This window comes from Thamnophis elegans, chromosome 5 (assembly GCF_009769535.1).
Source record: "Thamnophis elegans isolate rThaEle1 chromosome 5, rThaEle1.pri, whole genome shotgun sequence".
Taxonomy (NCBI): domain Eukaryota; kingdom Metazoa; phylum Chordata; class Lepidosauria; order Squamata; family Colubridae; genus Thamnophis; species Thamnophis elegans.
The window spans coordinates 25,357,260-25,384,969 of NC_045545.1; the positions used below are offsets into that span (position 1 = coordinate 25,357,260).

Consider the following 27,710-nt stretch of genomic DNA (forward strand, 5'->3'; position numbering starts at 1 on the left):
TCCGTCAGCTGTTTCTCTCCCACCCACCCGGACCTCCTCTTCCTCCGAGAACTCCGGCAAGGCCGCCCCACTTTCCCGCTCCAGCTACAAAGCGGCCCCGAGCTCGCGCTCTCCTCCATGGCTCCGCCCCCCTCCTCGACGTCCCTCTGGCAACCATGTCGGCGGGCGTGCGCAGACGTCAAGCAGCTGGCGTGAAAGCAGAAGCTCCCTCGGTCGCCGTAGTAGCTGCCCCAGCTAGCGGAGATGAGGAGCCGGGCATGGCGGCGGCCCCGAGCCTCTCCGCCTGCCTCAAGCTGCTGGCGGCTGCCTTCTACGGCTTCAGCTCTTTCCTCATCGTGATGGTGAACAAGAGCGTCCTCACCAGCTACGGGTGGGTAAGGAGGCGAGCCCGGGGCGAAGTTCATCGGCGCTGGCCCCGGTGGAAGTTTTAGGGGGTGGAGGCGGGCGCGCTATGTGGTGTGTGTGTTTGCAGAACGATGTTGAAGGCCGGTTGACGGCTCCTTCTTGCATGAACCGCTAAGATTTGGGGCTGTATTCTTGCAAAGCCCTCCCCCCCTTCCCCCGGACGTTGCCGTCGGAGAAAAAGCCGCCTCCATGTTAACGGAGAAAGGGGAGCGACGCCTGCTCATCTCTCCAGTGTGGATGCCCGGCGGGAGGTTTTGCTGTCCGATGAAACCACTTGCAAGGAGGTCTCTGGGCTGGGAAGTTGCCTTTTCTTCTCCAGGATTCTGGAAATGACAGAACTCCCCTGTCCTACAGGTAGTCCTCCACTTACAACAGTTCCGTTAAAAGTGACTGTGGCACTGAAAAAAAGGGACTTATGACCGGTTTTCCACATTTGCAGCATCCCTGGGATTCAGATGCTTGGCAACTGGTTCATATTTATGATCACTGCTGTGTCCCAAGGTTGCGTGATCACCTTTTGCAAATTTCTGACAAGGAAAGTCAACGGGAAATGAGACTCGCTTAATGAAAGTGTTGCTATGTTAACACCTGCAGTGATTCACTTTACAACCTGTGGCAAATGGGGCAAAACCCACTTAGTAATTTTCTCCCTTAACAACAGAAATGTTGGGCACAATCATGGTTGTACGTCGAGGGCTACAGGTAGTCCTCAACTTAGGACCATAATTGAGCCCAAAATGTTATGACATTTGTTAAGTAACTTTTGTACAATTTTATGACTTTTCTTGCCACATTTGCAGTTGTTAAATTAGTAACAATGATGTTAAGTGAATCTGGTTTCCCCATTGACTTTGCTTGCCAGAAGGTTGCAGAAGGGGATCACATGACACCAGGACACTGCAACAGTCATAAATATGAATCAGTTGTCAAGCATCCAAATGTAAATCATGTGATCATGGAGATGCTGTAATAGTCGTAAGTGTGAAAAATGGTCATAAGTAACTTTTTTCAGTGCCATTGTAACTTCAAAAGGTCACTAAGTGAACTGTTGTAAGTAGAGGAATATCTGTAGTTCTATCTGGGCCGCTGGGCTGGAATAAGCTTCACTGACTCCAGCGGGTTGCCATGCGCAGCACCCTAAATTTCCAGAGAACTGACTGACCAACTGACTGACTTGGGTAGTTTGTGGTTGCACTTCCCTGCCATTCTCCCCCTTGTTTTAAAGATTGCTTGGAAATTTTCCTTCCTTACATGTTTTTAACTTGCCTCCTGTAGGTGCCCTGTAGTTTTTCTTGTTGATTGTGTTCTGTGTCCTTGCACCTTGATGTACTTCTGGAATAAGTACTATAAGAAGTGCATCTGTGCTGAACATGTTAGGACTACGTTTGCAAGGGCGTTGGTTGCAAGGGCAAAGAATATGAAGTACATCCCTTATTTTAGAATAGTTTTAAGTGAGGATAAAGGTAGAGGCAGGCTGTTTTTCCTGCCACCAATTAACATTTTCCTTCCTGTATGATTTTTCAAAGTTTCTCGGCTGTCTAATACAGTTTAACATGTTTGTGGTCTGTTACAGATTTCCTTCCTCACTCTGTGTGGGACTAGGCCAGGTTTGTTGAAGTCTGTGTTTCAGAAATTCTTTAAATAGAGTGGGCAGGGAGAATTAGAGGCACCCAATCTAGTGATTTCTCTTTCGTCTCTTACAGATGCTGGCTACCGTAGTTGTCCTTTGGGTGGGAAAGGCACTCAGGGTGGTCAAGTTTCCAGATTTTGATAGACATATACCTCGAAAGGTACGATATGTTTCTTGTCTCTCTCTCCTTCCTCTCTCCTAAAACTAATAATTATTGAGATGGAAGTAATGAATAATCCTTTCATTAAGTATTGTTTGGTGTATTTGGCAGAACATACTTCAAAATGTGTAAAAAGTGCTGTTAAATATGCAGAATTCTAGCGTTTATTTTGTATAGTATTATTCTCTTAATAGAGGGATAAATACTAAATGTATATTTGCTTTGCATTGGCAATCTTCCTAAGAGAGGACTAAGTCTCAGTGACCCATTTTCTATACTTCTAAAAAGCCTTTGGAGCTCGTGGAGGAGTAGAAATACTCTTTGAAATGGAATGCTTTGCAGTATACTATGCCCCTGTGTGTGCGTTTAAATTCTCCCCCCCCCTTTTAAAAGAGGTGAGGGAAGTTTCCACACAGGCTCCCATTGCCTCTTCCTGAAGTGATGTAAAATTTTCCCTTTAGAAATACAATCACTTAAATGGAAAAGGACTTACTTCCAATTAATATTCCCTCAAAATACAATCTTCTGTATGCTGGAATAAATAAATTAATGATCCTATTTCTAAGTAAACTTTGATAAGATTTTGCCTCACATAGCTGAAATGTTTATTTGTGTCAGAACTCCCCAGTTATGAGTCTTGAGGCTATTTACATAACTTGTGTATTCGAAGAACTTGTTTAGCAAACCATGGTACAGTATTAAGAGTGGCTGTTTTCTGTATTTATACCGATATCATGTCATAGATTCTTAGTGTGCTGCTAATGTACACATATGAACAAATGACTTGATTTAAATGTGACCTCAGTTTATGAATACATGCCCAACATAACTTGAAATAATAGATGTTCTATTGATGGCTTCATAAATGAACAAAGTCTTGAAGAAAAGGAGGATGCATGTGCTTGTGTTGTAAATTGAATTTCAAAATCATATTTCTGTGACGTGTTAAAGCCGTTAAACCACACTTAAACAACATTGGGCTTGTGGTGTGCCTGATGAAAGTTGTTCATTATAAAACTGTCATTGTTTAGAATGCTAGGTCTCAAACTGACGATATCTGTTCATTGAGTCCTGTTTTATCCCTTTTTATAATTTTCTAGACTTTTCCACTACCTCTTCTCTATTTTGGGAACCAAATCACAGGACTGTTCAGCACAAAGAAATTGAAGTATGGATGACTTTTATACATTTGTGAGGTTATAATTTTATTATGCTTTTATTAAAACTATACATTTGTATAACAGGAGCTCTAAAAATATTTCTTCGGATTACTTCAGAATACTAGTCGATCTTAGAATACTAAGGTGGAGGGTATTCTTAACAAATGGAAGAATGGATAAACCTGAAGAATAATGAAAGGAGTGATGTCAGCTAGATTTCTATATACATTATTATCTTGCATCTCAGTCATCTAGTTATTGAACTCAGAGTAAATTATGTTAATGTTTACTAGGATTTTCAAGTAAGAATGTGTAGGAGTCTTTGGCAAGACACATAGATTAGTCTGCAATATTGCATGTGTAATCAGGAACATAAAAGTGGAAAAATTACAACAGAAAATGCATATTCTTAAAATGCATATACTTTCTCAAATTAGACTTCTGTGACTCTATCCATACCATTAGCAATTTTACTGAAAGTAGTTTGCTAGTGTTTCTTCCAAGTTACATATTTTTTCTTCTACGCCTAGCTGGCTATTCATCCTGGAATATCTTGATTTAATCCAGCCCCAGATTAATCATTAAGAAAATAAATACATGCTTAGGCCACCAAGGGAAGGGTGGGCAGAGAGTTTCCTCCTTATCCTAGTGTGCCTTTATTTTTTTCACTGACACACTTGACTTTAGTTATCAATCCTTACAGAGTCTTCATAGCTTATCAGTTAGGCCAGTGGTTCCCAAACCTTTTCAGTGCCCCCTTGGTGCTACAAACTGATCCGCAGTGCCCCCCCAGTGGTGGAATTCAATTTTTTTTACTACCGGTTCTGTGGGCGTGGCTTGGTGGCGTGGCTGGGGGGGTCATGTGATTCGGTGGTTTGCACCACGGAAGGAAGATAGTAACAGTAAAATTCAAAACTGTAACAATTAATTGCACATTTATTCAAAATCCAATTTAAAAACCTTTTTAGTTAATGTTAATTCAACAAAATTGTTGAACATGATCCAGTTATACCAGGTTTTCAAAGTCTGATAGTCATTTATCAAGAACCTTAGTAACTAGTAAACTCAGTAAAATTTAGTACCTACTTCACTGTTCTTAGTAGATGATAATTCCTGTGTAGATATTGAAAGAAGTAATCTCAGTAAGGTATTATCACAAAGCACAAAACTGCAACAGATATCATTAAGATATCACAAACTTACACAAAAAGATGTTCTTGTAAGAAACCCAAAATGGATAATAAACACTTTTGTCTTTTATCTAAAGTTTTTCATCTTTAGATCAATGACCTTAATTATTTTTTCTCTCCCTCACAAACATACACATATACCAGTGGTGGGTTTCAAAATTTTTTACAATCTGTTCTGTACGTGTGGCCTATTTTGTGGACATGGCTTGGCGGTCATGTGACCGGGTAAGAGTGGCCAACTTGTAAAATGTGGTGAAACTCATTTAACAATGCTCTTGCTTAGCAACCAAAATTTTGGGCTCAATTGTGATCATAAGTTCTTTCTTTCTTTCTTTCTTTCTTTCTTTCTTTCTTTCTTTCTTTCTTTCTTTCTTTCTTTCTTTCTTCCTTCCTTCCTTCCTTCCTTCCTTCCTTCCTTCCTTCCTTCCTTCCTTCTTATATCTCTCTTTCCCTCTTTCCTTCTTTCCTTTCATTTTCTTCCTTCCATCCATTCTTTCTTTCTTGTGTGTCTCTCTTTTTTCTTTTTTTCCTTTTCTTTCTTTCTTTCTTTCTTTCTTTCTTTCTTTTTTTCTTTCTTTCTTTCTTGTCTCTGTCTCCCCCACTTACTTTCTCTTTCTTTCTTTTTCTTTCTCTTTGTCTCTCTTTTTTTCTCTCTGTCTCCCTCTTCCTTCCTTTTATTCTCTCTTACTCTTTCTCTCTCTCTCTCTCTCTCTCTCTCTCTCTCTCACCCACACTCTTTCTCTCACACACACATACCTTCCAGTTGGCAAAAAAATCTGTTTTGCCAGCTGGGAAGCTGGCAAAGAAGCCTCATTTTCCCTGCCACCTGCAGCTCTTGGAGGATGAAGGGAAGTGAGCCCCGGGCCTCATCTCTGCCTCCTTCCTCAAGAGCTGGCTTCGGGGATGGCCAGCCTCTCCCATCACTGCACCCTTCACTCACCTTTCACCCAGAGGACTGTCAGTGGGGTGCCTGCCATTTCATCTCCCGAGAGAAGCTTGGGAGAGATATGCAAACGGTCGCAACTCGAGGCTCCTGAGGAGAATGCTGGACACCAGGGGTGGCAGTGGCGCCCACTGCTGCTCTTCTGCTGCTCCCGGTAATGCAGACTTCTTGGAGAGCATTAAGTTGCAGGCGCACCGATTCCAGCAGCTGCGTTTTCCCTTGAAATTTGCTGTCCCATCAACCCGAAGGGGACAATCTCCCAGCGGCATCTCAGGCGCTCCCACCCTTAGCCGCAAGGGAGTAAGGATGGCTGGGTGCAGTTTGGCACCTCCCGGCTCCCCTCAGATCATTGAGGGGCCTCGCGCGCCTGCTCGCTCACATGGCCTGCGTGCTTCCAGCAGAAATAGGAAGCGTGGGGATCTTAATGTAGTAGGGCGGGGGGGGCTGGAGTGGGAGGTTAAATAAATAAATTTGGCTTCGCTTCTTTGCGCGGCAAGAGAGAAAGGGGCCTGAGATGCTCCTGGGAGAATGTCCCCTTCAGATTGCTGGAACAGCAAGTTTCAAGGCAAAACCCAGCTTCCTTGCGCGGCAAGAGAGAAAGTTGCCTGAGGCGCCGCTGGGAGGATGTCCCCTTTGGGTTGTACCCTTATCGCCCCCCCCTGCCTCTTAGCGCCCCCCTGCCGCCCCCTTGCCTCTTAGCGCCCCCCTAAGTCATCCCACCGCCCCCCAGGAGGCGGTACCGCCCACTGAACCACTGAGTTAGGCAATGGAAGGCATGAAAAGCACCATTGTTCAGCTGTGTTTAGGGCCTCGGTTGGCCTTAGTTTGCCACTAAAATCCCCTACCTAAGTCTTGAGATAGGGGATTAAGTCATCCTGCTTAGGCACTGCTACCTGCTGAGACATTATTACAAATAAAAGATAACACTGTGATTTGAGCCCTACCATCTGTATGCATATTCTGTCTCTTTCCTAGTTCATTTGAATTGCTCTGGTCAGTTGTGAGTGACTGGAACTGGGACATCATCAATGCCTTTCGAAGTAAAGAGGAATGCCTGTCTTGAGGGAGGTACAACGTGCCCTTTCTTGATGAGGCCTGCCATAAAACTGACTACTTTTGGGAAAAAGAAGGTGGTGAATGTTCAGTTATAGAGAATCCCAGAAGAATACTTTACCTGGATAAATATCAGTCAGATTTTCATGCCTAGACCTAGACATTGATCATGGTGGTTGATGATCATCTGTGACTTTGATAAGGGGAAGACTCTTTTGGTGCTTTCAGATCTTTTGGTGGGGATTTAGTCCGCTGACCATGGCATTTTGCTGAACCACTTATAAGGGTTTCAAATTGGGAGTACAGTTTTATGGTGAGTTTAATTTTATCCAGTGAGTTGTCCAAGTCAGTAATAATAGAAGAGTAGCACTCAAGCGTGTAGCCATTCCATTGTGGAGTGTTACTCCTTTGTGTTGTTCAACATCTCTGTAAAGCCATTGGCAAGGTTCTGTCACTTTAGGATTGAATGTCATCAGTATGGTGATAACACTCATTTTAATATTAGTACCTGAGTTGAACTACTGGTGTTATAAACTGCCTGAATTGATACCTGAAGTTCATTATTGTCTGAATGAAGCAGAAAACTAAACTAAAATTCAATTACATCAGTGCCAAAGTTGCATTTGTAAAAATCAAGTTGATCCATTAACAGTGGATCATCCTGAATGGAGCTGTCCTCCACCCGAAGAAGTTGGTCTGTGAATGGGGTCCCCCTGGATTTATGGCTTCTAATTAAATAGCTGATCGATCAGGATGTCCTAACAACGGTAACTCATGGCCTAAAACAACATGTGGTTGAACAAAGTGAAGACATTCCCCTAAACTCCACTGAAGATGTTACCTAGCCTGATAACGAAATGTTCGGAAACCAACCCACAAGCTTGGAGAACGAACCTTCACCCTCAAGCATTTAAAAGCATTCAATTGTGAGAACTTACTTTTTATCCAGTTGACAAACTGCTATGCTACTATCTTATCTAAAAAATACAATACATTGTTATGTATAGCAAGATACTGGAACATGTTACCTTTATCAAATGGTTATGGAATATTGTTAAATATAATCTTAAACTCAGAAGTTTGTGAGTTTATCTCCTTTCAAGGGAATAGGATTTGAAGCAAATACATATATTCCTCAACAATCTGTCTATATACAGTTTAGTAGAAATATGGTACTTGATTATGTTTTTTAGCTTCATATTTATTTATAAAACCTTTGTAGGAAGTTAGCACCCACCCCTCTCCCAGAAGATTGAAATATTCTAGGAAATATTAAAGGCAGAATATTATATTTCCCTGGATGAGAAATGGAGAAACATGTTTTTTTTGGGAAGGAAGCAGACTCACTTTTAATAGCCCCACCCTCCTCAATAGCCCACAGCAGATATCAGCACTTAAGAGATAAAGAGATAGTTAGGTCTGTTCATAAGCAAATGCTCTCACCCAAGATCCAACAAAGATAGGATTAGCCGTCTACTCATCTAGCAACAGAACTCACCACATGGCACTTGGGGAGATTACATCACCCAGCAAGATTCAACCAAGCTTGGAACTCAAGACACTACAAAGTTGCCCCTGCATGGCCCATGGGAGTCTGATAACCAATCAGAATACATTTCTTACACGGGAACAGGGAGCTCCAAGATGGCCCAAGAGAGGGTATACATCTTATCTCTCCTCCCCATGTGCTTTTTCTTTGCCCAGGACCAAAAAAGACATGTGGTCCTGTCCACCATTAAAACATTTTTCCAAGCAATCTCCATGTTTCCAATGTCTTTCTTCCCACTTGGAACTGAACCCAGTTCCCAAAACCTTTTATCAGTTTCGGGGTTATTGATACTAGTGCAACCTTGACAGATTCTTGGTCTTTTTCCTTGTTACTCTTTCTGGCAGTGTTGGAGGCAATCTTTCCTGCTTATACTTTTTTGGGGGGTGCTATTTAATGTGTATAATAGTTTATCTAGATTAGCTTCTTATGAAAGTATTGATTTGGGACATCTCAAAATGATTAGCTTATTCAAAACATTGTTTCTTTTTTTTCTTAGTCTGCCAATGTTTACAGTCCTGAGACGGTTTTCCATTTTATTTACAATGTTTGCAGAAGGAATCTTACTCAAGTGAGTTAAAAAAGAAAGATATATATTGTTTCATGTGTCTATGTTGGTGGGCAGAGTTTTGCCAAATTTATTATGCTTCACGGTTATTCTGTAGGAAGCATGAGAACTGCAAAGCATTGTGGAACCATCTATATCTGAATTTTCTTTTCAAAGAGCAGCATGGATATGTAGTGTATTTTTCATATTGGAAACTCCAGCAGATTCTTTAATTCTAATGAATTTTAGTGCATGCTTTTGTTTGTTCTTTGTAGATAACCATACATTTTGTGTGTAGGTTCTGGGGTTAAAGACTTGAACGTGCAGTTTGTAAACACGGTCAGGTTGCTTGCAAAGTCTGGATCACCTTGGTGCTAAGTGCAAAGAATCCAGAGAAACAAATACTAATCTTTCCTCTCATTGCTATAGTAACATACACAGGGCTTGGTAGAAAGCTCATCAGTTTACCTTACTTTCTTGAAAGTTAACTGTTTCCAGTTAGAAAAGTACTGAGAATTGCTGAAAATTTGCTTCAGTAATGACTAAGCTTTCTTTTTAGGAAAAAATTTTCTTGGGGAATTCGGATGACAGTATTTGCAATGATAATTGGTGCATTTGTAGCTGCAAGGTATGGTTTGATTTTTTGCTAATGCTTTTGTCACATTTTCATACCACAAAGTTAAATAGTTTGCTATCGTTTAGATTCTATCCAATGATGAAAAGAATGTGCAAATGTAGGTTATTTCCTGTTATTGTAGAATTGACATAATACACCATTAAAGCAGCTGCACTGCTGAATTACAACAAAAATGGAAAGTTTGATTCTCTAATAGATAAATTCCCATGCAAAGAATTAAGGAATAGAATTAGAAAGTATTGAATGAGCGTATTGTCCGAATTTTTTTTAAAAAATCTGTGCAATCTAGTAATACTTCTTACAGCTTTTTGTATTTTGTTGACTATCATAGTCAGCAAGATATGTTAGCAAGACAAGCAGAAAGTTGTAGTTCATTAACATCTCAAGAGTTAATGACCACTTATGTAAGCTAAGGAAGTTGGCCATTTTCTTCTTCTGCTTTCAGCCACTTGTATAGTTTTCCTGGTCCATAACAAATCTGTGATTGTCTCATTCTATTTATTTTAACTGGCAGGTGGAATTAATAGGATTCTTTAAATCCACTTTGAATTATTGTAAACTTAGAGCAGTGTTCAATTAGATATAGTTACATTTTGTTGGGTGGGGTCACTCACTTTTTAAGAAAGAACAGACTGTTACAGGAGATGTTATATATTAAAGTGCAGCATTGGTCATATTTATAATCAGTTAGAACATTACATATCAGGGTTCATCAGATGCCTAGCATCTTCTGCAATACTGTTTCCAAAATGTATCCCACTTGTAGGATTGTTGTAAATTATGTTCTATATTTGTAAATGTTACAAATTTTCTGTAACTTAAATGTTGTCTCTTCCATAGTTCTGATTTGGCATTTGATCTAGAAGGATATATTTTTATCTTGATCAATGATGTCTTGACAGCTGCAAATGGCGCTTATGTAAAACAGAAACTAGATTCAAAGGTAGGGTTCATCTCACTGCTGCATGTTGCTATGCTGATCAATAAAAGATAAATAAAAATATTTTTTTGTTGCTGTGGGATAAGATATTCCACAGGTTGATCTGTTATGTATATAGTAATGTGCAAAATGTTTCATTTTAAAATATTGCAAGCTCAAATTTCATGAAACATTCTGCCTCAACACTGAAACAGTTTGTTCCAATATTTTGGAAGCATCTCAAGCTTGAAACATCAACCTTCAAAAATATTTTTCCCACTTGAATAGGCTTGAGATGGAGCATCTTGTGAAATGTCATGCTTGAAACATTTTAAAAGCTTCCATTTATAATCTCTCAACGTATTATTTAGATTCCTTGTTGAGGGAGATGTAATTTAGCTATATCTAGTAATATCTTCCTCATTGCTGTTCTAAATCAGCACTCTGTTTTTACCAAAGACAACCACAATTCTGTTGGTGTTCTTGGGTTAAATAACTTAGTCATAACACCAGGAGCATTAACACATTCCGCAGCACAATAATACTCAACTATTTTTACTGTGAAGTTATTTCATGCCAAAATTAAAGTGGCAGACTTCATATTTAGCTTCAGAAAATCTTGAAAACCTGCAAATATGGTTTTTAAGGTTAGCTGAAATGGTATTGGTTACATTAATTTACAGGATAAGCAACTAAGCTGAGGCTCCCAAAATACAATAGTATACTAGTGTTACCTAGCCATTATATTGAGTACTTGGTTTACAAACACATATTTAAGGAACTGTTATATAATTATAAGATGGTTTAGTGACTGTCACCCTTTTAAATAACCAGCCTAACTGGTTCCTTTCTAAGCATAGTGAATCAAGAGCTACCTTGCTAGCTGTGAAAGTGGATGAGGGTCGATTAGATGATGCGGTTTCAGATTTAGGATTAAATGAGTTAACTTGCTGTGGTTATTTGGGATAGATTTCTTGCGTAGTCATTTCAGGCAAACATGCAGTCTAAGGGCAAATTTAGGTTTATTCTCCATATTTAGCGGACAACTACTAGGCAAAAATCTGTCCAGTTTACAGGCTGAATTTCTGTGGGTAAAAAGCACAGTTTCCTCTGAATATTTATTCCTGTTAGATATTGGTCGAATGAAGAATAAAATTTGTGATCCTTATTTCACTTAAACGTTCATTTAATGTATTTTTAAAGTAGGCACCAAGACATGAATTATGTAGCTACACAAGATTTTCTGTTATACTCTTGATTTGTGCTAGAGTATGAATTTGGTTTGTGTCTAAGGATATGGTGTGTGTGTGTGTGTGTGTGTGTGTGTGTGTGTGTATGTATATGTATGTATGTATGTATATGTATGTTGTATTTGTGCTGATAAATAAATAAGAGGAGACTAGTATAGATCTATTTCAAGCTATTTAGCTCTCATCAGCTAGCCATACCCTTACTGGGATTTGAACTGATGAGAGCTAAATAGCTTGAAATAGATCTACACTAGTCTCCCTTTATTTATTTATCAGCACAAATACAACAAATGTAACAAAAAAGGCAACAGTAAAAATATTGGGTTTCTTCCTGGATGGTCTCTTGTGACGAGCCGAAGGACAGAGAATGGAAGTAGTGATCTTCCTCCCATATTTGGGCATACCGGGGGTTGTAAAATCTAATATATACATACATACATACATACATACATACATACATACATTATTTTGAGGGCATATCTACAGTCTTGTTTGTGTAGCTTTCTATGTAACATTGTATTTTTCATTTAAGATATGTTTCTGTTTTTTTTCTTCCATTCCCAGGAGCTGGGAAAATATGGTCTCCTTTATTACAATGCACTATTCATGATTCTTCCTACTGTGGGCATTGCCTACTTTACAGGAGATGCACAAAAGGTAATTATTTTACACCAAAATTATATAAATAATTTCATTTTATGAAATGTATTTCTACCCATCACTTGGAAATTTAGGAATAGACTATTGCTTTTCAATATTGTTTGCCAGTATATCTAAATGTGGCATACTTTGATTCTTTTCTTTTAGGGTCCTAGTTTTTTTTTTTTTTTACTTATATGCCTCTTGCCAAAACAGCTTAACATTTAAAAAATGAGTAGGTCAAAATAAAAGGAAAGAAAGCACTTACCAACTATTTAACAAGGTTGCAGTTGAAGAAGCACAATATATATGGCACATTGAAAGAAATTATATAAAAATCTGAACTTGGAAAATAGCCGAACATTAATAACATTAAGAATAAATAATAATAAACACAACTAACATAACAAATGAATGGAGTAACTGCAATTGATCCATTAGGTATCCGTTGCAGCTAAAATATAAATAAGAGAAGTCTAATAAGTGCTGTTTTTGTGATATTGTATTTGCACCCAAAAGGAACAGTGCTTGTATCTATCTACTGGGTCTTGCAGTTTAGCTTCTACAGCTTAGTGGTATGAGACCATCCTGGTTGAAAATTATGGAATTGATAGCTGAACAGCTCTGGACACCAGGTTAGAGAAATTAACATAGAGTATATTGTTGCAATGATACTTGAATGGCATGCCTAAGTCCAGTGACGTGCAGTGAGGTTTATGGCTGGTGAGGCACAGGCACAGGGGTTTCAAATTTTTTTAAACTTGAGGACTTCAACTCCCAGAATTCCACAGCCAGGCATGCTCAGTTCTGATTTAAAGCGACAGCATTTTTTCTCCTTTGCGAAATAAGTTTTCCTTCATTCTTTTTCTTCTCCCTCCCCCTCCTTCCTCCCTCTCTCCCTCCCTCCCCCCTCTCTCAAACAGACACATGCACACAGAGAAGTTGGATCCCTCTCTCACTCACTCACTCTCAAACAAACACAAACACAGAGGTTGGATTTGATATATTTTCCAATGGCTTGAAAGCAGCTCCTCTACCATACCCACCCCTCATTCCTCTGCTGTCTTCCGATCCGAGCCTTTGATTGCAGGTTGAGCCACGTTGCCTTTTCAAACTTGTAATCAGTGAAGCTGGGCTTATATACTTTTATCCAGCTGTTTGTGTGTGTGTGTGTGTGTGTGTGTGTGTTTGAAAAGGCAACGTGGCTCTGCATGCAATCAAACTTTTTGAATTCCTCCCCCTCCCCACACACGCACCTTTTCCAGCTGTTTCAGAGAGGATTTCAACTCTGCTCTTGCCTGCCATCATGAAAAGAAAAAAAAAAAGTAAAAGGAAAAAGCCATGAGCTGAGGCCAGACTGAGCTAGTTGCTCCCAGAGTCTCTAAAAAGCCTCTAAAAAACACCCTCTACAGGAGGCAGGAGGACGATGTCCCTCATCTACATAAGGAATTTTTCGGTTTTTAACCCTTGCTTAGCTCTGCTGGAGTGATCACAAAGTCAGACTAAATGAGGCACCTCATTCTCCTGCCGCCCCCTGTAGAGGGCACTTTTTTAGAGGCTTTTTTACACAGTTAAGCACTAAGCAGAGTCATCCACTGTGACTCTGGCAGCAACTACCTCAACCTTTTTCCTTTTACATTTTCTTTTTTTTTCATGATGACAGTGATGAGGCTCTGCCTCCCCTGCGTGTCCCTGCCTAAGTCAGCATGATAAATAAGCTTGTTCTTATGGTAAAGCTCTATTTATTTTTGGTATCTCACACTTCCTACAAAGGTACAAAACATGAATCTCTGTATAACAAGTAAATTATTTTTAGGTTATTATGAAGCTCTAATTTTGTCGACACACATCATACAGCAAGTATTTTATTACCTGCTTGCATTTCTTAGGATTTTATAGGATTACCTGTATCATTTGTTAGGATTGCAGGAATATATTTCCTTTGTTGTTAGTATTTCAGTTCATCTCTCCAGCTCCCTACATTTATATTCCTCCCGAAATGCTTCTTTGTCTTCATGATTTTAGGACAAAAAGCAAGAGTATGGCTGCATGTATGTGACAACTTCTATTGCAGGACTTACTTTGTCTTTCTATACTGTTGTTAACAAGGTGTGCTCCTAGAATATAATTCAAATACATTATTCTTCATTTTAGTAGCTTTGAGTTATGTTTATTTTAAAAAAATAAAACATTACATCAAATATAAAATCTGGCATGTTTTTCCAACTGGATTTTCCCTCAGCTTGTCAAAAAAACAAAATAAAGAGTGTAGGGTTACATAGTTTAACCAAAACAGCCTTTTGTACATGAATATGTATAATTTGGCTTTCCTCATCCTAGTTAAAGAATCTTTCCTGATCTAAGAGACAAGGCACTTAGAGATGGCAAGGCCTAGCACATTCTGAATGGCAGCCAGCCAAACTACAGACAATACCGAATTGTTTATAGTTGTTTGTCACTGAAGAAATCTAAGGGAAGTGTTGCAGATAGTATATTTACCCAAAATAAAGATAATCCTGAATTTAGACTCACAAAGGAGTAGTAGATAGAAAAAAATACACCTATGATTCTCACAGAGAATCAGCTTTCCAATCTTGGTAATCCTTTTCAGTTCTAGCAGAATCCAGTCTTTGAGATTCCTCCTCCCCAAATAAATGAATGTCTGTCTTGTGTATATTTTCCGGCATTTGTGTATGTAAACATTCAGCCAGAAGCTGTAGAGAGCAAGGAAGATGGCTTTGATTGAGATATGCAGAAGTCGTTTCTCAGGGGGAAAGAGTTGAAGCGCTTTTATTATTTTTTCCCCAATATATTTTTATTGTTTTTACATTTAAAACAATGCAGTACCGCGAGGTGGGAGTGACCATACATTCACATTATATACAGCTAGTCACAACCATTGACAATTAGCCTACATCAGGGACATGCAGTCAGGGGAGGCAGGGGAGGCGGGGCCTCACCAGTGTCAGAGGAAAAGAAAAGAATTTTTTAAATAATTAAAAAGGCCAAGGTAGTTGCTGCCAGACTCCAGAGTCACAGTGACTCTGAGTCTGCTTAGTGTTAACTGTAGGGAGAGGCGAGAGAACTATGGGCCTCCTTTGCATAAGGAATTTTTAGCCTTTTAAGAGTTAAGCAAGGGTTAAAAGGTGAAAAATTCCGTATGCAAAGGAGGCACGTGATTCTCCCGCCTCCTGATCTCGGAGCAGCAAATCATGCCTTGCAGCCTTGTCTAAGTAAGTTGCTTTTTTATTTAATTTTTTACACTTTCATCATGGCGGGCGGACAAGAGGAGAGTTGAAATCCACAGCTGGAAACGGTATGTGGTTCGGATGGAGGGAGGGGGGGGATTCAAAATTATTTGTAATGTAAGTAATTGTAATTTGTTTTTATTATGTGTGTGTGTGTGTGTGTGTTTTACCTGCCTCTGCTGGCGCGCGGGCTGGCAGACCTGGGTATGGTGCTGGCTGCAGGCCAGGGCAACGGGTGGGTGGCGGCAGCGGGGGCGACGTGGATGTCGGCCTCGGCGGTGGCGGGGTACTTTGCATCACGGGAACTTCATCGGCCGCCGCTGCCGCTTCCTCAGCTGCTGCCGCTTTCCCCTCTGCCCAGACCGCGGCTTATGCCACGTGCGGAGTGATACCCTTGGGCAAGATGCAGAGCCCAGAGTCCCTGCTGGACATTGTGGTGCGGTGTGTGGCAGAGAAGTGGCCCTTCCAGTGGGTGGAGGAGCGGTTAGAGCTCATCCCGGAGCCTGTGCAGCGCCGCATTGTCTACTGGTCCTTCCCCCGCAGTGAGCGAGAGATCTGTAGTTGGGCTCCGGTGGGTGGAAGTGGCGACGGGAGGGTGATGCCATCCCCCCTTTCCTCCTCCATGCCCCGCTTTGCTTCCTGTCCCAGGGCTTCGGGTCACGGTCTCGTCAGAGTTCCTCCCTTCCTCCCGCATTCTTCAGGCGGACTCTGTTGGCTCCTTCACCTGTACAGTTGGGCGCCCTCCTCTTGCTTCAAGCCGCCCGAAACCTCCCCGTGAACCTTTCTTCCTCTTAAGTTTTCTTTATTCACGTTCCCTCCATCAGTTCCCTAAGAATACAGCCTGGCTGGGCACCTTCCTTCTCCCTGCACCGGCCCTCCCCTCCCGGTAGCTTCTCCTCCTTTAAATCTCTTGTTGCCCGCTGTCAAGCCACTTTTTTTCTTTTTGCCTCACCAGCCATAAACCTCACCGCACGTCACTGGCCTACATAATACATTATCAATCCTTCTGTCCGAGTTGAAGCGCTTTTAGAATGGCCAGATAATATTTGGAACAGGGACATGCAGTCAGGGGAGGCAGGGCCTCATCACTGTCATCATGAAAAGAAAAAAAAAATTAAAAGGAAAAAGGCTGAGGTAGTTGCTGCCAGAGTCACAGTGGATGACTCTGCTTAGTGCTTAACTGTTTAAAAAAGCCTTTAAAAAAAGTGCCCTTTGCAGGAGGAGGCGAGAGAACCATGTGCCTCATTTAGTCTATCTTTATGATCACTTGAGCAGAGTTAAGCAAGGGTTAAAAGGTGAAAAATTCCTTATGTAGAGGAGGCACGTGGTTCTGTCGCCTCTTCCTGTAGAGGGCACTTTTTTTAGATGCTTTTTTTAAACAGTTAAGCAGAGTCATCCATTGGGGACTCTGGCAGCAGCTAACCAAGCCTGGCTTCAGCAGCTCTTGCCTTTTTCTTTTTACATTTTTACATTTTCAGACAAGAGCAGAGTTGAGCATCTCTCCCTGTATGTGTTAGCTTATCATGCATTGATATGTAAGTGCAAATTATGACCTATGAAAAGAGTGGATTGTTGTATTTTTTGTTGGTGAAGTTTTAACAAGAGGAAAATATTTGTCAGTGAAATTAATAGACTGTCAGCCATGAACAATTGTGGCATACATTAGTTATCTCTGTGGCTCCCATGGGCTGAATATGTTTTGTGCCATAAAACCTAATTATTGCTGCGTTTATAAAACTGATGATAGGTATGTTCCTGTTATGTTTTTTTAAACCCTATTTCCCAGCTTATCTGTGGTTAGGGGTCAAGAAAAGTTTTTCTATTGCTTTTTCTTTTAACTAAGTACGATAAAGAGAAAAGGCACACAATATACTTTTGTAGGATACCATTCTTTTAGGCTGATGAAATTTTGTGATCATAATTCTCCCCAAATGGCTGCAAGAAGATTTTGTTCATTCACAAATATGTTCAGCATGGGCTATAACAGATCTGGGCATTTTACAGCCCTTGGGCCACATCCAGCCCTTTGGCTGTCACTGTCTGGCCTGCTTGAGGTCAATTGGAAATTAGAAACCAAATGTAAATAAGTGCACAATAAAACTGCATTGGCTCCCCCCCCAAAAAATTGTATATATGCACGCATGCATTTACAACTCTACCATGTTACCCCAAAATAAGACCTAACCAGAAAATAAGCCCTAGCCCGATTTTTAGTCGCTCCTAATATAAGTCCTATCCAGTGGTGGGTTTCAAAATTTTTTCGAACCTACTCTGTGGGTGTGGCCTCCCTTGTGGGAGTGGCTTGCCGGCTATGTGACCTGCTGGGAGTAGCTTGCCGGCTGCGTTCTCTCTCTCTCTCTCTCTCTCCTTCCTTTTGTCTCTGTCCCTTTTTCTTTTTTTCTTTCATCTCTCACTTTTTCTTTCTTTTTTTCTTTCTTTCTCTTTCTCTCTCTGCGTGAGTCTGTGTGTGTGTGTGTGTGTGTGTGTCTCAGTGGTGGGTTTCAAAATTTTTTGGAGCCTCTTCTGTAGGTGTGGCCTGCTTTCCGGGTCCACTGGTGGAACCTCTTCTAACCGGTTCAGTAGATTTGACGAACCAGTTGTACTGAACTGGTGCCAACTGGTAGAAACCCACCTCTGGTCCTATCCCAAAAATAAGCCCCAGTTAAGATCATCATCAGCCGAGGTAGGGTGTGGGTGGATGTGGCCAGCACCAAAGGCAGTGAGGGCACAGAGGCTAATGGTGTTTGGCAATAGCCACACCCAGCATAGTGCAGGCAAGTTGATTACCTATCCAAGCAGCAGGCAGAGGTGTGTGTGTGGGTGATCTGGATGTGTTTTCTGTGTCAGTGTTTAGCATTATAACATCCCCCCCCTCCAATCAAATGTTTCTTTTGATTTTATAGACATTCACTGGGAAATTATGCCTAATAAAGTTTTTCTTAACAGTCTAAGATTTGGTGGTTTTTTATAAATGTAGTGCTTAATATCAAAGTAAACATATTTTATTGATATGTTTTTTTAGTATCTTATTTCTGTTTAATGTTTTATTCTCTTTCTACTATCTTAGGAATTACGCTTCAACTCTTTACAATACTTCACAAATCTATTTTATCTTTTCCTTGGGTCCAAATTTTTTTTTTTATACTTTATAATTTTGGATTTGTGTAAAATATTGAATCAATGCCTGTAATAAACTTGAACTTGTGGAATAAATGTTGCATTCTAAAGCAATCACTCTTTGAATCTTTCTTCTGTCTGCCTCTGTACAATGGTAGACGTGGCAAAGCAAAATGCTAATTAAATTGAGCATTTTCAGACTGTAAGTTCACCTTTTGTGCAATAATGTCTGCAAGAGGAAACCTACACCGCAAGCAAATGTTTGGGTTAGAATTGCTCCTATAATGAGCTTTTCATGTTACTTCATGAAGTTTCCTAAATATGGATTAGGGTGGGATCTGGTTCTCCATTCTGCTCTACATGAATGAATGCTGCACATAGAAAGCTAGTGGAGAAAACATCCCTCTCTCCCAAATATAAAGATAGCAAAAGTAGGAATTTATACTCCATTTTTGAACTGTTTTATTTGTAAGTAAAACTTACAAATCTGACATATCAGACATAAAGCTTTTATGTGCAGGATATTTAAGTTATGCATTTAGATTTAGGTTAGATTTGGAAGAAGCTTGTGAGAAGCAGTTTATATTGTGACTTGAAAAGTGTCTTTTGGGGTGGGATTTTAGTGAGGAAATCCAAACTACTGTCATTTTATTTCTTTCCCACCTTTTTTATTTTATTTTTTACACATAAATAACTCAAGCTAGCAAACATATCCAACATACGTACCTTCTTCCTCCTATTTTTTTCACAACAACCCTGTCAGGTGGGTTGGGCTGAAAGAGAGTGACTGGCCCAAGATATGCACAGTATTGCCTTGCCTTGCAGAAAGATGGTCAACAAGCAAATTTAATACGTAAATAAGTTTAAATAAATCAATACTGTATTATACTACATTGTTGTCATAAACAAATCTCTGCTAGACGCTGTTCAATTATCTTTCAATAGGAAGGTATTACGCTGTATTGCAATGGAATGTGAAAGATTTTAAAAGACATAACAGAAACTCAAAAGTAATTGTTCACTTGAAATAAGTGTTGTTATTGTTAGAAGAAGCAATACAGTTTTTTCCCTATTGTGGAGATATACATCGATAAAAAGGTGTTTACTTACTAATCAAAACTTGCATTCATGAGTTGGAGGAGATAATCTTGTTTTGTGAGTAAAATTTGCCAAGATGTAGTGAGTAGAACTGTGGGACTTTATTGACATGCATTCCTTAGACATAATCCGCTTTCTGTATTAGAGCTTTCCTTGTGTAGCCAAAGGTATGCATTTCCTTTGCACTTTTAGGCAAAATCCCAGGTGCTCTGAACTGGCTCCTGCTGCAGATTGTATCAGTCCATCATGAGTTTTCAGTCATCACTGCTTGTAGTTGTGTGGCTTTAATAAAAGGGACTATTCAAAGTCCAGTTACTCCTCAAAAGCTTATCTAGAAATTACTTCTAACACGTAAGGAAATATTTTGCAATCAAAACATAAAACGTTTTCATTTATGGGTAGGACCTCCTGTCATTTTCATTATAGACCATTGAAATTCACAGATCTTTGGATAATTTGTTCTGATCTTTACTGTGATTTGGTATGTTCAATGTAGAGCTCTAATATAGAGGCAGCTGAAAAAAAATAGTATGCTTGAATATTGTATTATTATACAATAATATGTATAATAATAGATGGCTAGATAAACTATTATAAAGGACTATGATAAACTATATTTTCAATTTTTTTTTCATTTTAACCGCTCAATCTGCTTATAGGGAGATGGATGACATACAAATTTATTAAATAAATTTTATGAAGTATTTATATTTTTCCTTAAGCTTAACAATGGTATTATATTAAAAATATATTGTATTGCTAGGCTGCATTATATCTTAGGCAAAATGTTTGACAGGCCTTATGCACATTATGATACACATTGTTAAACAAATCTGCTATAATTTATAATTACTGTTGTCTTTTTATCAGGTGCAGAGTAATACAGGATGGGATTTTATTTTCAAATATTAGTTTCTGTAGAGATGAACAATTCTTCACTACGTAAGATTCCATACAAAAGGCATTTACACTTAGTTTTTGATCTATGAATTTTGACACTATATTTTTTTCAGCTTACTTGGATGAAATAGTATGAAAAATATTCCTGATTATTTGTCTTTCTATTAATAAATAGACATACAATTTGTTTTCAGGCAATGGAATATAAAGGTTGGGCAGATACCCTTTTCCTTGCACAATTTACACTCTCTTGTGTGATGGGGTAAGAATACTTTATTTTTGGCTTCTCCAATGCATTAAAGTCTTTCTGGCAACTTTATTTTACTGTATAGTATTTTCTGATATAATCAAATACAGCAGGCAGGTAGAGCATAAGAAAACAATTATTGTTGATATACCTCATGCACATTTCAGTAGCTTTAAACTCTTAACACAAATATAATAGCAAAAAGGGGCAATGGCCGATTCCAGTATATCCCTTGGAATATATTCTGGATTGTTTTTATTATAGTTCTTCTGGAGTAAATCTAGAGTGAGATTTTAAAGGTAAAAAATCCTTCCTTCTCCTCCTCAATGAATTTGTGTCACATCCTCCCAATAATTGATAGATATCCTGACTGTTCTGACACTGCTTATCTCCAGTGGCTGCTTAAGGACAAACAGACTGATTACAGTGCAGGTGGCTAGATTCTACATAGCAGCACTGGGGAATTGTCCGAAACACGTGATTAATCCACCATAGCTATTTTACACAACTAATGTAGCAAACCCTTTTGCATTACTGCTCTTTTGCATTTTAGTAATTAGTGACTATGGGCTTCACAGTTGGATTGATTTATAGTATAGTTAGGCCATGTGTAACTAACATATTGGATGCCAAATTGTGATTTTAATTGCTATTTATTATTTTATTCTAGAATTTTTAGCTGGCTATTCCTTGAGTGTTTCTATTTGTTCTGGTGTTTGACTGTAATAAACTTGGGGTTTTTTTTTTAATTTTTGATAGGCCTCAAAGACTCTGGATCTTATTTCATAATAGATGTATGGATAATGACAATTGGGAATTTTGCTGCGGCATCAAATCACATCTAATGATTGTGGGGTCTCTAGAGACTCTAACCCATTATTGTTAAACATTCTTTCCAAAAATTCAGGAATTATGTAGTCAGTTTTTGGTTTCCCAAAAACTGACTACTCATCTGTCTTTGGTCCATGTCTGAATTATATTAAACCGATTGTAAAAATCTTGTTTATCTTATATAGGTTTATTCTGATGTATTCAACAGTACTTTGCACTCAGTATAACTCTGCCCTTACAACTACAATAGTTGGCTGTATTAAGGTAAGCTCTTTAAATTTTTAGAACCAATAAATAGGTATCTCATTTTGCAAGTTTTCTTCAAAAAATAGACCCAATTCAGCCCTACTTTTTTTCAGGGTACATATTGGAAAGAAAATCGTAGAAAATATTGTATTAGCCTGATATAGAAAAACTTGTGACCTGAATTGGCCTTTATGTATGTGAGAGAGAAATGGTAATTTTTGTTTAACAAATGCAGTATGTGTGGGAAAAGCTGACAGATGGAGGTGATGTGGTAGAGCTGTGGGGCTTCATGCAATTTCTTATAGAATTGTAACTACTTAAATTTAATTTTTAAGGTAATCAGATTGCATTTGTTTCTTTTACTGGTGGGACAGCATTTGTGATTTTTTTCTTCATTGTTTTATAAATATTTTAAGTATTATGGCAATTTATGGACATAATATCTTCTATTTGACAAGTCTACTTAAACACTCTGTTTAAAAGCTTAAATTCTGTTTATTTGTTTACTTCCAGAATATACTAATAACTTACATAGGAATGTTCTTTGGAGGAGATTATATTTTCACATGGACAAATTTTGTAGGATTAAATATTAGGTAAGAAAAGTAATCTAACTTTTAAAGAAATAAATGGACTAATTATACAAGTTAATTATGGATTTTATGAAAAGGTGCGTGAAAATAAATCTTATGGAACTTGGAAATATATTACATTTAAGGAACTGTCAACATTAATACTATGATATACTTTTCATATATTGGTACACATTTTTGGAGCTGCAGATGAAAATGTAGGGAATATATGTGTGTATATGTATATGTGTGTGTGTGTGTGTGTGTGTATACACATACATACATACACACACACACACACACAGAGTATATACCAAAATATGAAATGTATTCGAATATGCTACTGTGCTGCCTGATACTACTTAATATATTGAAGATCTTTGTTGTCTGAATGATATTCGTAGGCGTTGCTTGCCTTCTGAGATTAATTAATCATACGACTACTAGTTAACTAATTGTTTTTTATTGGTATATGAGTTTTAAGTTTGTTCACACCGGAGTCTGTTTTTTCTGCTATGAGTTTTTCTTATCTCAAAAAGTGTATAAATGATGTAATTCAAGGATATAGCCCACTCATAGTGCAATAGGTGGCAAATAAATTTAATAAACACATAAATAGCAAAAAAACAATGACATATCTCATTTGGGTACTGTGTAAACTTTTAATTTGCTCAGTCTGGCCTTATGTGGGTTGGAATGAAAGCCTTATAAGATCAACATATTTACTAAATTATTTCTGAATCAAAGCTTGATTAAGAAATTAAAAATGAATTGGAATTAAAAGAAATTGGAAGACTGGAATTAGAAAGATCTTAAAATGAAGTTAACTTTAAATCAACAATTCTGATAAAATTTCATTTTTATGTAATCAAGTTCAAGTATTAAAATATGGAGGTTTTTTTCATTGGCGATTTATAGATGGCTGTTAAAATTTTCTTCTAGTATTCACTATTGTCTTAAATGGGAACAACTTCTGTAACTTCTAGAGTACTGGTGGGAACATCCCAACATGCCTCTGACATATACTCACAACATGCCCTCATAATCAAATCCTTCTATCCATCACCATATCCACAGTACAGATTGAATTGAAATAATTCCACTTTTGTTTCTATGTCTGAAATAAAATGTGGTAAATATATGCAGTTTCTGTGAAGGAAGAAATGCAAATTGGACTGTGGGTGTGTGTGGGTGAGGAGAAATGATATCTGGCTGGGGAACACAAAGAATTTAGTGAGGGTCTTGTGGGTGTCCATGGCTGCTACTGTATTGACCACTAATTTAATATTTCATGAAGACATTTTAGTTTATTAATTCTAAATGCTAATGTTTTGCAGTATTGCTGGAAGCCTCGTATATTCCTACATCACTTTTACAGAAGAACAAATAAATAAACAGTCTGAAGCTAGCATCAAGATGGACATTAAAGGGAAAAGCGCTGTATGACAAAAGGCATGCTTACCAGAGTAACTCTCACTTTTTAGCAAGATGTTGACAAATCACTGTAGTATGCAGTCTCTGAATGGAATTGGATGGTTACTTCGTATTCGCACAATCTGAAGATTGCCACATTTGGAATCAATTATTTATACTGGACTGCACATATGATGAATAGAATGCATATAGGCTGCAAGGAATTATATATGTAGTGAAACAGGATTAATAATCTCAAATGCAGCAAGTGTTGTTGGTCTAGATTGGGTGCAGCAAGAAAATGCATCATTGAAATCAAGCAAGCCTATTGTTCAGACTCTCATGACTTTGGCTTGTTGATCCCTTCCAACTTTAACTGCATTTTCCTTGAAGTCATGCAATCTGTGTGAATGAAATGTAGTTCCTACATCTCATTGCATGAAGCTGTATATAAATAAGATGATACTTTGAGCTGCAATTTATGGGGAAGGTAGACCTACATTCACAATCAACAGAAATGTTACCCAAACAAATGTCCATCTAATTTTTTCCCCCTGAACCTAGCGAAGCACTTTTAAGTGTGTGTTACACATTGTTTGGGTTATCTTGGTCAGAATTGTTTTTAAACCTTTATAGACTTATCAGTACCTATTACAGATAAAGAACAGATAAATGTTCTAAAGAGTAAGGTTTTAAATGCAGTTTTCTCCTGAAGAAATGAGGAAAAGCAAACTACAGTGGTAAAATGTGGGTGTTTTCCCCCAGTAAAAGTTTTTCTTTTATTTACTTGGCTTTTTTTCTATGCAATCAGAGTCCTTTTTTAAATAAAAATCTCATCACTGGTTTTTTTTTAAAGGTTGTAGCTTTTTAAAAGATTGTTATAAATGAGAGTTTGCCCTTTGGTGATTTAAGTGTTTTGAAATGCACATTTATTTCTTGGAAAAAATAGTTTTGCAAAAGTTTATTGCAAGCTTTTTGAATATAGAAAAAGCATGCAGTTGGAAGTTATATCCCCAGTCTATCAAGTCTAGCTTCCTTTTTGAAATAGGTTTACATATCATGCTAAATCATTAAACAGGTCCCATTTTGCAGAAAGTGAATTCTGGGGTGTTCGCTTTGATGTGGTTGAAGCTGTTTTCAAAGGAGCCTCACCAGCCTTGCAAATGAAGCTTTTGTATCTGTGTGAGGTTTTCATATTGTTGCAAAGCAAATCAGATTTACAATGTTGTAAACACAACATTGTACACAGCAAACTTGTAAACACAAGTCTTTAAAAGAAATGATAGTATATTCTACTATCAGTTGCCCTATCATAGGCCTCACACCCATTTACACTGAAACATGAGAAAAACTGTAGTATCTGGATAGTGTTTATCCAGAAAATTCTGAATTTTAAGGAGCTGTCAAATTGAAAAATGGCTCAAATCTGCTGAATGAAATCCAGTTTGGTTTTCACTAAAGAAAACCTAGCTTCAGTTTATTTGACTCAGTGAACCACAAATTCCTGGCCTTGTATATAGAGAGATTGCAAAATATAATAAATCTCTTTTAAACATTAAAGACATTGTAAAGGAGAACTCTGTGAGATTGGCAGCCAAAAATCTATGGTAGATGGTAGGACACTTTTTTTTGACTAACAAGATTTTATTAAAAGGCACATGCTTTCATGAATTTTAGCTCACATTTGCAATATTAAAACAAAACAACCCCAGAATCAACTCACATAAAATATCTTCAGGCTTTCTAAGGTTTAACAAACACAAAATATATTAATACATTGCTATTACTAATTCATGAGGTACTTATAATTTGTCCCACATGTAACTTGCATATGCATAATTACCCTTTTCTCCTCCACTTGCTGCATTTTCTTTTCTTTTCAAATCCTCCTTCTGTTTATCCACTTCATGCATCCGATAAAGTGAGTACAACTCATAAAAGCTTATGTCTTTTAATAAAACTTGTTAATCACCTTTTCATTATTAAAAACATTCTAAAGCATTACAGTTTTTCTAAATTTCAAAAAGAAATAAGGTTAAATACTAAAATTATCAGAACTGAAAAGATTTCTCATCCAAGATGCTGAGATTGTAAGTGAATATTTTCCTAAGGAAACATTTCCACCCTTTTGTTCTACTGCCAGGACAAATCCTGGTTCATGACTTTGCATGTAAGGTACAGTTATGTCCTTAATGGGTTTGTGGGTTAAATTTAACTCTAAATTGAAGTCTGTGAAACAGGTAAATCTTACATATTCTGTGTTAAATATGCAGTCATTCCTGATCTGGCACCAAAAGCCAAATTATGTGTACTGGAGACATTATTTAGCATGTAATTATTATTGTTTTGCATATTTATGCTTTTTGTTAGAGGAGGGGGGCAAAGAACTATGCTGGACATTGTAACAACACTAACAAGAAATCCTACTCCAGCAGTATGTTACTGTCTGGGATCGCACAGATTGTTTGCCGCACTTTAAAATACATTCTCTTAGCCTTAAACTGTTGAAAGTAAACACAGAACTTCAGAATGCATACTTGTAATATGCAGAGTGGGTAACTAACAGTTGTTCTGGAATAGTCTAATGTAAAACAGAGAAGAATCCTGGAGCTTCACAGAAACATGATGGTCTTGAGCCTTTTTTGCAGCCTCGGAAATACTCTCATCCATAATGTTGCAAATTAATTGCTGTTTTGAGATATGAAGTACAAGTGCACTTCATATCTTCTATAGGTTTACTGCAATTTGGAAAACAAGCCCTGTATTCCCCATAATGAGACACCCCCTCTCAACAATTAGCAATAGGCGCTTTGTAAGCTTTGGCCAGTAAGAACATTGTCCATTCAATCAAGAAGCAACTTTTTAAATGTTATGGGCTCCATGCTGTCTTAGCCAGCAACAATTTGGGGGAGGGGGGATAGAGGGGGGAATAGTGAAATTTGGATTACGTCACCCTTTTCCTTGTTTACATATTTTTTTGGGGGGGTTGTTTTCAATTTTAAATCATGGAAGATTTTCCTTCATTTATTACTGCTTTGCCGTTGAATTTAAACACTATGATTGTAGCTGGGTTTGCACATCACAAAAGTGTCAGTTCTACAAAGATGTGTAGTTTCTCCAACTGCTATAAATCATCAGAACCAATATTTTAATCAAAATGATTTAACTATAGATTTTGCACCTGCCAGCTATTTAGAAGAATGAACTATCTTGACTTTGAAGGTAGATTAAAGGGATCTATTATATTAGAATTTTATTTTCTTGTCTACTTATGCTGGCTTGTTAAGTAGATAATGGTAGCATTTAGGTGATGCAGGCTAAAAAATGGATTACTTCGCACACAGCTGCCTTCGTCTACTGTTACCTTGATTATACTGTGCACCAAAATTGTCATAAAATGCTTGTGGACAATTTATGCAAATAAACATGTAGAATAAGGGATGCTGTTAGACTGGAATTCTCATAATTCAGTCAAATTATTGTATTTTTGCTAACCTGCTCTACTGAGGCAGTTGCTCTCAGGTACTTGTTAGACAAAATGTTAATCTACTGGATAGATTTACTGCCATATTAAATAGTTCTCAGTTCATTTGCTTTTTTGTAATATACACATTTTTAGTGCCAAGTTTTAGAAAATATATATATACTGCCTAGGTAAGCAAGTCTTATAGTTTTATTTTCTACACTGTTAAACTTCCTGTTACTATTTTTCCTATATAGAACAATTTAGCATTAGGAATAAACATTTTTAATGTATAACTTTTATGTGCTATGTATTTTTGTACTGGCTTAAATAAATCTAGATTGTCTCCATTTACATTTTTTTTCTGGCTTTTATAAGACTTCCAATATTTTAGTGACAATAGATTTAGGAATGCTATAATTTAGGTATTATACTGTTAATTATCTGAGGCTTTGGCACCACTTTTTAATGAACTCTCAACGATGTAACAAATTCA

At 38.0% G+C, this 27,710-nt stretch overlaps 1 protein-coding gene across 2 annotated transcripts; it reads left to right on the plus strand.

Moving 5' to 3' along the window:
• Positions 1–70: 70 nt before the first annotated feature.
• Positions 71–26,875, plus strand: SLC35D1 (solute carrier family 35 member D1). Of its 2 annotated transcripts, XM_032218265.1 has the most exons (12): positions 71–370; positions 1,979–2,012; positions 2,109–2,195; positions 3,296–3,363; positions 8,587–8,658; positions 9,194–9,262; positions 10,112–10,214; positions 12,005–12,097; positions 20,637–20,704; positions 21,706–21,784; positions 22,280–22,362; positions 23,676–26,875. In XM_032218265.1, exons 1-12 carry the CDS (start codon positions 156–158, stop codon positions 23,782–23,784), a joined length of 1,080 nt encoding a protein of 359 aa, XP_032074156.1. In that variant the 5' UTR covers positions 71–155; the 3' UTR covers positions 23,785–26,875. The 2 variants fall into 2 exon arrangements, with proteins under 2 accessions (XP_032074156.1, XP_032074157.1); XM_032218266.1 differs by lacking the exon at positions 1,979–2,012 and having other exon boundaries at positions 295–370.
• The last annotated feature ends 835 nt before the right edge of the window (positions 26,876–27,710 follow it).